The 11,075-nt window shown below is 35.5% G+C and overlaps 1 protein-coding gene across 1 annotated transcript; it reads left to right on the top strand.

Moving 5' to 3' along the window:
* Positions 1-274: 274 nt before the first annotated feature.
* LOC137048820 (beta-1,4 N-acetylgalactosaminyltransferase 1-like) lies at positions 275-7,621 on the top strand. Its single transcript, XM_067427120.1, has 11 exons — positions 275-290; positions 796-834; positions 1,039-1,096; positions 1,195-1,301; positions 1,431-1,468; positions 1,633-1,813; positions 2,505-2,591; positions 2,735-2,916; positions 4,006-4,149; positions 5,539-5,767; positions 7,424-7,621. Exons 1-11 carry the CDS (start codon positions 275-277, stop codon positions 7,603-7,605), a joined length of 1,263 nt encoding a protein of 420 aa, XP_067283221.1. The 3' UTR covers positions 7,606-7,621.
* Positions 7,622-11,075: the final 3,454 nt, after the last annotated feature.

The raw sequence follows: 11,075 nt of genomic DNA, 5'->3' as shown, positions 1-11,075 counted from the left end.
TTTATATTAATTATTTTTTGTTAATTTCAGATTTGTTAATTAAATTCAAACTGAATGAATAAAATGAACTTAAAATCTTTAAGTTATACTCTAATGATTGACCAGAACAACACTAAAATATAAGTAAATTTAACTCAATGTATATGAGTTTACAGTACTCATACTTAATGGTTTTAAAACTTAAATGGTTTGAAGCAGTCGGTTTCCTCAAATGGTTTGAGTTACTGTAACTTGTCGGGTTTACGGTGTTGGTATGTGTCCAAATGACGAACAAATGACGAAGGCAGCAGGTCTGTTGATACGCACATTTCCTTACTGAACCAAATAACCAATGATTGAATAACCTTTATGCATTTATTTGTAAAAAGGAGAAATCAAAGTTATGGGTATAATGTTGAAAAAAGTTGGGGGAAAAAAATATTTCTCACTTGGAGCCACATATGTGTGTAGTAAGGTGCCATTCTTCACCATTTTGTTTTGATCTAAAATGTTTAAAGTATTACATTTAATATATTAGTGATCCAGTAGTTGTGCTTTTACTGCCATTGACTGTTATCTTCCTTTCAGATAATCTCCAGAAATGAACTTTCTCCTCAAGTTAATCCTGACTGGGCTCTGTATTACTGCATTAGGTGTTTACAGTGTACAACAGGGGTTTCTGAATGTTACAGATGTCACAAACAGACTGTTTTCAACAGAGTATGACCCTACTACTTTGTCAGTTTTCAATCTGGTTGTTCTTCCTCTGGTGGTATTGACAATAATGTGTCATGGGTGACCTTTTTGTCTTTTTAGCAAAAGCCACCTCCAATATACAGTCTTTCCTAAACAAAGGTCAGTGCTTGGTTATTTATTCAGAATACTATACTCTCTTTAACATATTACTTCTGTATCATTTTTTATGATATCTGTGATATGCATCTTATTATTGCACTTATGTTTTCAAATATGACCTCAGCATTGGGCCATTTCCCAGTAAAAATCGCTCGTCTTGTTCCTGTGATGGATTTGCTATAACTGCGGTGTGTGTGCGAGTAGATGAACTGGAAGATCTTAAGAGACGTCGGTCGGAGGAATACCAGAAATACCAGCTCAGGTCAAAAGTGAATTCCAATTCCTACCCTTTAATCCATTCTCTTTACTCTTAAATTTGGTTTGGCTTAACTCTAAATGTTGTAATTCTGTATTTATTAGAATGGGGACACAGATGGACTCAGTTATACTTGCCCAAGCCAACTCGCCCCTCCAATATCCCATCCAGGGTATCGTAGTGCCACCTCTTACAAAAACAGTAATACCAGGTAAAACTCTTTCCCTCATGTAATACACGTCAATGCACTTTAAAAGATTTTTAGATCTAGTTAAGAAAAATGCAATTTGTTATTATTTGCTCTTACTGAGGTATGAATTTTGAATCTGTCCATTCACAGGTTTGGCTCTGCAAGCACAAATAACAGAACTATATAAGGTTTGTTTTGGAATTTGTGAGGTGCTTTGGGGCTCTCTGGTTTCATGTTCTCAGTAAAGGGTGGAGGGTCTATTCATTTGCATCTTGCTTTGCAAGGGGGGAAAAAAGCATTCAAAAATCAACCATTTCTGTGTTCTCATTCATCTACCACTTTTATGTAACAGGTGTCTTTGAGTGTGAAGCGTGGAGTGCTCTCAGTAGAGGATGATCTGGATGAACAGCAGGTGGATGGACAGGGTCAGAGTGAGCTGAGCATCTCATCCAGCAGCCTCACACAACTCAACGATCTGCTGTCCAGAGTGACCTACACCAGCACCATCTACCACATCAAGACTAAGGACCTGGGTAATGTCTGCACTGCCCTATTTGTCACAGGGGTTTTCAAACTTTATGATGCCAAGGACCCCCAAATATGATGGGATTTTATGAGGGACCCCCTTCCTAAAATCCATCTGTATATTTGTATGTATAAAAAATAAAATAAAAACATTTAAAATGTTAGATAAATAGTAAGTTTGGCATTTTAAATACAACATATTTCTAAACTTAAATCAGCTATAGTTAATGTTGGATGTATAAACCTGAAGAACATTTTCAATTAAAAATGATCTGCAACTTTCACAATAAATGTATGCAAGCAGTTTACGTACTGTATTGAGAATACTGCCTTACAACCCCAGTGAGCAAGATAAAGGAGACTGTAGTAAGAAAAACTTACTTAAGATATAGGTAAACAATTCTGGAAAGTATGTAAATGGCAAGAAAGGAGAGAACATTTTTAAAATGAAACTGAATGTTAGGTAGATTTTATCAATTTTGGCTTTTTCGTTTTATTCTCTCAAATTATCTGGGGCCCCCTTAGAACCGTCTGGAGAACCCCTAGGGGTCGCCGGACCCCAGTTTGAAAACCCCTGGTCTATTAAGTTCAGAGAATGGGTGAGAGTTGTATATGCAACTATTAAGCTGTCTAGTCTAGTTTACCTTTTTAGTTTTGGATTTACATACAACTTTTTGTAACTTTTCCTGGTCTCCGTAGTACATTTTTCTTTTGAGGACCATGAGGCCATATTTCCCATTGTTATCAAGAGACCCTCAGTTCCTGTTTTGTACGACCCCGGCACAGGTAAGACCATACACACATACACACACACACACACACACACACACACACACACACACACACACACAAAAACATTTAAATGATTATAATTTATTATAATCTAGATTTGGTCTGGTCAATGACCCTCTCCATCTTTCTTAACTTAGATATTAACTCACAGGTAACCATAACAACCAAGACCTTTCTGAGATACGAAGAGCTGAACATCCTCATCAACAGTATCCGACAGTTTTATCCCCAAATTAAGATCATCATAGCAGATGACAGTCTGACGCCAGAAAAAGTGACTGGCAACAACATAGAGCACTACATCATGCCTCCTGCACAGGTAAATGTTTTTTATTTTTTTTTAAAATAAAACAGTTAGTTGCAGTCCTTGATTCTGATTGGTCAATTCACTATAAAAAACACGGCTATGACCACTTCACCCAGCAGTTCTGTGTATCACTGCACAACACCCTTAGCAACCACTCTTAGCAACGTAAACACATGTTTGTTCTCAATTGATATTGTTCATTGAAGCTTACTGTATGTAGAAAAGTATTGTGAGAGATTGAGTGACCAAGTGTATTAGCTACATTCAGATTTAGCATATTCCTTCAAGTTAATCCTATTTTCATAATAATAAAAAAGCAGTGTGAATATCCGCTGCGACAACTTGTCCTTTTAACAGTTAAAGGGATAGTTCACGCAAAAATGAAAATTATGTAATTTACTCACCCTCATGGTGTTCCAAAGCTGTATGAGTTTCTTTGTTCTGCTGAACACAAAAGAAGATATTGTGAAGAATGTACAGCTTTGGAACAACATGAGGGTGAGTAAATTACATAATTTTCATTTTTGGGTGAACTATCCCTTTAAGGGGTTTTCCGTGTCAAAGCATATTGTCAGTTGCATATTGTTCACAGTCCTTTCAGTATAAACATCTTTGCTACTGAGTGATTCACTCATTAAGATGGTCTTTGTCGCCATCTAATATAACTTATTTTGCTGAGAACATTATTAATATAACTTAATTATATGACCAGCACCTGTACAAACCTTAATATAAAACAATATATATAAATCTGAAATAAACCTTTAGAAATGTATCTGCCATAATAAAATGTATATAAGCTAGCCTGGTATGAGAATTGTCACCCTTAATTTCTTGTTTATTTTGTTTACAAAATTTTGAAAGCCTTCACAGTAAGGCTCAAGGTCTCTTTATTAACACCAAACTGTTTTCCTGTTTTCTCATATTATACCCTCCTGGATATAATGCAGAATTATCATTGAAGCCACACATGTAAATGTATTGAATGTGACTTTTTTAAAGAAAATGAGGCACAAGTCAAAATTTTGTGGTAATCAACATTATGCCATAGTTGCTGTCTACTGAGCTAAACCCAGACTGTTTCTTTATCTGTTTCCTTAGGGCTGGTTTGCAGGCAGGAATCTGGCTGTTTCTCAAGTCACCACTAAATACTTCCTGTGGGTTGATGATGACTACATATTCAATAACGATACACAGATTGAACGCTTTGTGGAGATAATGGAGAAAGTTCCAGAATTGGATGTGGTTAGTAAAGAGAGGCTTTTTTGTAAGGAATTGTGTGCATGATATCCGTGTACAAACACTTTTACTAACATTATGTGTGTGTGTGTGTGTGTGTGTGTGTGTGTGTGTGTGTGTGTGTGTGTGTGTGTGTGTGTGTGTGTGCATATATAGATTTCAGATGCAAAAGCCTCTAAGTCCGTCTGACGTTTTTCTTTAAAGTTAGTATTTTTGTTATGTTCCTATGTATAGGTTTCTAAGTATCAGTACTTCTTAATGGGCTGAGGCTGGGATTTAGTGGGTTTGAAGTGAAAGTATTTTATGAACTTAAACTATTTGCTGAGAGCATTCACTCAGTATCGTTATCTCATTTTCGATTGAAATTAGAGGCTTTTGCATCTGAACTATATATATATATATATATATATATATATATATATATATGTATATGAGAGAGAGAGAGAGAGAGAGAGAGAGAGAGAGAGAGAGAGAGAGAGAGAGAGAGAGAGAGAGAGAGAGAGAGAGATACTGCATTTATATTGTTTGATTTCAGGACCGCACACTTAAGGGTCTTAAAGGGTTAGTTCACCCAAAATTCATTCAGTGGTTAATTCATTAATTACTCACCCTCATGTCATTGGATACTCGTAAGACCTTCGTTCATCTTCGGAACACAAATGAAGATATTTTTGTTGAGAGCTGATGGCTGAGAAAGGCTTCAGAAAGGCCTCCATTGGCTTTTAGCACATTCCCACTCACAAGACCCATAAAGGCACTAAAGACGTTGATACAAAGGCCATCTCACTACAGTGGCTGTACAATAATGCAACGAAAATAGTTATTTTGCGCAAAAAAAAAAAATCTAAATAATGACTTTATCCACCAAGTTATTGTCTTCTGTGTAGTATGAGAACTTACGCGATAGTGGCGCTCTTCCTTTTCCGGGTCATGTATTGAACGGCAGATCTGCATCATATTCTCGCGCATGCGTCGAGTTCACGTCAATAACTTGGTGAACTAACCCTTTAAGCTGTGCAGGAATCCCTTGATTTTTGCAAACCATTTCTATATGGGGTGTATTAGAATGCTCCAAATGTATTAACATTACAACAAGGTTAACAACAAAATTGTGTGCACATATTGTGAATTGGGTGGAATTTTTTCATGAGAAGTTCTCCTGTTCTAAACATGAATAAGCCACAAAATCAACAGTGAATGAGACCCGTTGTTCTTTCCTAGATGTTGAAATGATCTCTGTTTCCTTGCTTCATCTTTGAGTTAGTGTTCATTCTGACTGGATTGTTAAGGAAAGATTATGTGTTTTTTAGCTGTTAACCTGTTCAACAGAATATAGTAAAGATACTGGATCATTTCAGGCGTAGGAACAGGTCTTCACTACCTCTCTCTTTCCAGGTTGGTGGTGCAGTGGACAGAAATCAGTTCTATTTCCGCCTTAAATATGAGGAAGGGGATGAAGAGGGAGGCGGTTGTCTCAGACGCTTTCATAGGAGGAACTATCAATCAGTCCCAGGCTTTAAAAACTGCGTCTTTGTAGACGGGGTCGTAAACTACTTCCTGGCACGGACAGATTCTGTGCGACGGGTTGGCTTTGATCCGTTTCTGAAGAGGGTGGCTCACACTGGTAGGTGTATCTCTGTGTTTCAGATTAATATGCACAATACTTCATGCTTTGCACACTGCAGCAGGACTATGGCATGATCACACAGGGCATCTTTCTCCTGGTGTTTTTCAGAGACAGTAGCTGTCTAAAGTTTGAGAACAGTACATTTTTAAAATGTTTTTAAAGAAGTCTCTTCTTCTCACAAAGGCTGCATTTATTTGATCCAAAATACAGCAAAAGCAGTATCATTGTGAAATATTTGGACAATTTAAAATTACTTTTTTCAATTTGAATATATTTTAAAATGCAATTTATTTCTGTGATTCAAAGCTGAAATTTCAGCATCATTACTCCAGTCTTTAGTGTCACATGATGCTTCGGAAATCATTCTAATATGATAATTTGAAGATTATTATCAATGTTGAAAAAACACTTTTTTGTCAGGATTGTTTAATTAAATGAAAGTTCAAAAGAACAGCATTTATCTGAAAGCTTTTGCAACATTATAAATGTCTATACTAGCACTTGATCAATTTAATGCTTTCTTGCTGAATAAATGTATTCATTTTTTTAAGCTTTCTATTTCAGATACTGTTCTTTTGAACTTTCTATTCGTCAAAGAATCCAAAAATAAATAAATAAAAATGTTTTGCACAAGAGCTTTTTCAACATTGATAAAAATCATAAATGTTTCTTGAGCATCAAATCATCATTTTGGAATGATTTCCTGAAGGGTCATGTGACACTGAAGACTGTGTGATATACATGAGTATTGATGATCAAAATTCAGCTTTGCATCACAGGAATAAATGACATTTTAAAATAGATTGAAATAGAAAAGTTTTTATTTTAACAATATTATTTTACAATATTACAGTTTTTTTGTATTTTTAACAAATGCAGCCTAGCTGAGCAGAAGAGACTTCTTTAAAATAATTTAAATCTTACCATTCTCAAACTGTTGACCGGTAGTGTTAGTGTTAGTGTGTGTGTGTGTGTGTGTGTGTGTGTGTGTGTGTGTGTGTGTATTTTATATAAGGATTCTTAAAATTATTTATGAATGACAGGCAACACTGACAGTGATGAGGCAATCTTTATTTGAACTAATCATATAATTTATTAAAATGAATTATGTAGATTGTGAAATAAACCCTGTGTCTCTAACCACAGTTTAGGCTACTGTAGGCTATATAAAAGACATACATTTATTGAAATGCATTACATTTATAAAAAATTAAACAGCTGTAAATTTTGTTTTTGGTGATTCTTTGTTAATACCATATGTATATGTATACATATCTATGGTTGATACTACCACTATCACTGTTTGCAAGCGTAACTGTGTTACTATGGGTTACCAATGTTTATAGCAGATTAATTTTGGACTGTATTCAAACTGACTGGAACTACCTTTAATACTAGTTTTAATGCACACCTTCCAGCCAATCAGAATTGACTAAACATACCAAGCTCTCTCTCTCTCTCTCTCTCTCTCTCTCTCTCTCTCTCTATATATATATATATATATATATATATATATATATACACACACACACACACACACACACACACACACACACAAAACTCAGCAAAAATGCCAATATATACGGTTGAAATCTAGTGTACATTTACTCATTTATGATTGCTCATCTTCTGTCTCTCTGACAAACCCCACAGAGTTTTTTCTTGATGGTCTTGGAGATTTGCTGATAGCCTCTTGTAAAGGACTTACAGTCGGCCACCAGAAGAAACGCAAATTAAGCAATTACAGACGCTTTAGGTTTCCAGGACGAAATGATGGCACAAACAAACTGGCCCATCATTACTTCAAGAATTACATAAAATGCATCAGGTACTGAGGGACTTCTGAAGAGAAAGCTGACCATTCTCCATAGAGCACACAAGCAAACAGAATTTGACTTATTGTCAAAGTGACTGAAAGAATGGATAAGAGGAATATTCGCATGAGAAGTGTTTTTGAACAGAAAAGAGTAGTGAAATGATGTGCCATTCTGCCTGAATTTTAAAACTTTCAGCAAGTCAGTCAGTGGAATCAATCTAGAAATGGGGAATGATCTAAGGATGCACATACTTTCAAAATATTTATTAACACATCTTATAATATTTCTCACTGTGGAATACTGATATGAAATAAAATACATGCCTTTTATTAATTATAGTATACACTTTCAGAAAAAAACATGCATATTAGAGTAGCAATACACATTAAGAATGTTTTGGGGGTTAATAAGATACAAAGTTGTTTTTTTAGGGTACTTGCCCAGTGACAAGCTGTTGTACCCTTAATAGTAGTTTGTGCACATTTTTCTGAGAGTGCAGTGATATAAATTTGATTTATCTTTCTTCATCTAAGAAATGTGCAAAATGTTTACAGAGTTAGCAAAAATTCACTATAGATTAAATGGATATTTGTATGTTTTAGTTGGGTTTTTACATTTTATTAACTTACAGGGCTCCAAGTACAGAAGCAGCTGGAACTATATTATTTCTCAATTGAGTTATTTGTGTTCTATAATAATATTTTGAACCTTTTTTTAAACTAACAATTTTTCTCCCTCAAAAAAAAGGTAAACTTTGCGTTCTTATGCCTAAATGTATTAATCTTAATTATGTGGATGATTAATAGTTATTGTATGGCAACAGATATCATAACCCATATATTTAACTATGGATGTGAAATTGTATAAGTTACTGGTAATGTGTGAAAAACAGGTATTGTACAAAATGCCATGGGAAAATATAGAATACTTGAAGTTTATAGGCAAAGGATAGCCTAGAGCAGGGGTCTTAAACTCGCGGACTGCGGGATGATATTTTGTGGCCCACTACTTGACATCAAAGCTTAGTGCGGCCTGCGCTTTGTTCTGAAAAGCATCTTTTTGCTGTGTCATTACGTGAGCTAGAAAAATGACAAAATGATCTGAATTTGAATTGTATAAATCTGAATTATTGACAAGTGTAATCTAACAAAATTGAATATTATGTTTCATAATTCAAATTCATAATACTGAATTTGAATTTTTTTTAAAATGTTGAATATAGAGCATTTGAAATTGAACACATCTGAAATGTTTTTATGTCGAAATTGTATAGACATGTATTTTCAAACAGCAGATATTTTGTTCTGAATTAATAGATTGTATATATTCAGTTTTTGAAAATACAGATTCAGATACAGATTTCAGATGAAGAAATTCAGATCATCAAATTCAATATTCTAAAACTCAGATCATCAAATTCAATATTCTAAAATTCAATCATCAAATTCAATATTCTAAAATTCAATCATCAAATTCAATATTCTAAAATTCAGATAATCAAATTCAATATTTTAAAATTCAGATCATCAAATTCAATATTCTAAAATTCAGATAATCAAATTCAATATTTTAAAATTCAGATCATCAAATTCAATGTTCTAAAATTCAGATTGCAGAAATTCAGATCATACAGAAAGTAGGCCAGAGGTCATCCTCAGGGAAGAGTAAAAGATGTCAGAAAAATCCAACGGAGCACCATCTGATCATTTCGTTTCCTATTTGTAATGGAATAAAGTGAAGATCAAACAGCCCTTTTATACTTTTTTGTTTATTTTAGATTAATGCACGGAAAAAGACATTTCGGCTAGATTTCTCATTTTTCGTGTGGTTTACCGCACAATTAAATAAGACAGGCCGGGTGCTGATTAATATTTTATATATCAGATAAACATTTGTTTCTGTGAAACGCGTTAAGTTGCACAGAAAAGTTGCCTGATCTAGGACCTGCCCTGCACAGTTTAAGAAGCGGTAGTCTTCTACTTCTATAAGACTATTATTGAACAGACCTGGGCTGAATCTGAAATCACCCCTATACCCTCAAATACATACCTGCAAACTGACAAGTGGTGAAATAGGTAACATGTTTCCGAATTAAATATATTTAGGGAGCTCTCTGGAGCGTTAGCTCCCAGTAGTTTTTAATATGTAAACAAAGCATTTTGGTGCACTCTGACAAGAAAGGTATAGGTAGCATTTGCTTCAAGTAAAAAACATTTACACTATAGCGCTGGGCATTGTCACAAGTTTCAAAATTGTATTTAGCCCCGTTTCCACCACAGGAACTTTACCCAGGAACTAGGAACTTTGGGTGGTACTTCGTGTGTTTAGACCGCAGGAACCAGGGTAAAATTGAAGTTCCGGGTAAATATTTCCCCCTCCAAACGGCCCTGCTCGCGAGGTAGTACTTTTTCAAAGTTCAGGAACTTTCGAGGGCGGGACTTGGGCGCTGAACATGCTGATTGGTTGAGCTCACGCAGTTCAACCGGCATTTTTAAAAGTCTTTTGCGAGGTTCGTTCTGCGTTCAGTAAATATCAGTCTTTGCTCTCTGTCTGGTGGCGCGCGGTCGTCTCAGCCATCTCACGTTCAATGTCCGTAATAGCTGATAATAATATACATTGTCATTTTAAATCTAGCTTTACAAGCTTTCTGAATATGCTGCAGCTGCATGCTGCTGAATCTGCATATTAGTGCTCTTTTCTGTCATTGTTATACCTCTTTAGTAAACCTATACATAACCAGCAAAAGCAGCAAATTGAATCTCTTCCATACTCGTTATTAATTTTTTTTCACCATGTAAACGACCTGACCGATTACTTTTAAGTGTGTGTCCTTAACGTTACATGACGTGACGGCGCGCGCCGCGCTCATGTTGACAAGATTGGAAAGTACATTTTTCTGAGGGGTAAACTTTTTATTTCGTAAGTTATGAAGATAATGTTGGAGTAATGACACAGCGTATATTGCCCCAGGCAGTTTTTACTTTAACTGCGCCTGACAGAAGATTTTTTTTTCTGAGATGATTATTACACTTTACAACAAATAGCTATAAATAATACTGTATTAGTCCTGGTGGCCGTTAAGAGTTGCTATGGCTACAGTCAACACACTCCAGCTGCTGGAGAAAACAGCGTTGACATTTTTGGTGCGGCAGACAAACTGCATGTGACAAAATGATTGCGATTGAAAGTCATCACATGTAAACACCAGATCGGTTTAGATAACGTCTCATGTAAACAGATCACTAAATCTTTCAATCGGTACACACACAAATGATTACTGTCCTTCACTGATTTGGAGGAACAGTCGCGCGCAGTCCTACATCACCGGACTAATTTGCCTAATCTTCTCGGAACTTTATCGCGGTCGAAACGCAGACAGCTGCAGGTCTGGGGGGGAGAAAAGTTCCTGTAAAAAAGTTCCTGGTACAAATAGTTCCGGGTAATTTTGGTGGAAACGGGGCTTTTGATAGTGATTAACTGTCGTAATT

This window comes from Pseudorasbora parva, chromosome 2 (genome assembly GCF_024679245.1).
Source record: "Pseudorasbora parva isolate DD20220531a chromosome 2, ASM2467924v1, whole genome shotgun sequence".
Lineage (NCBI taxonomy): Eukaryota > Metazoa > Chordata > Actinopteri > Cypriniformes > Gobionidae > Pseudorasbora > Pseudorasbora parva.
This window is presented reverse-complemented; position numbering and strand designations above follow the sequence as displayed.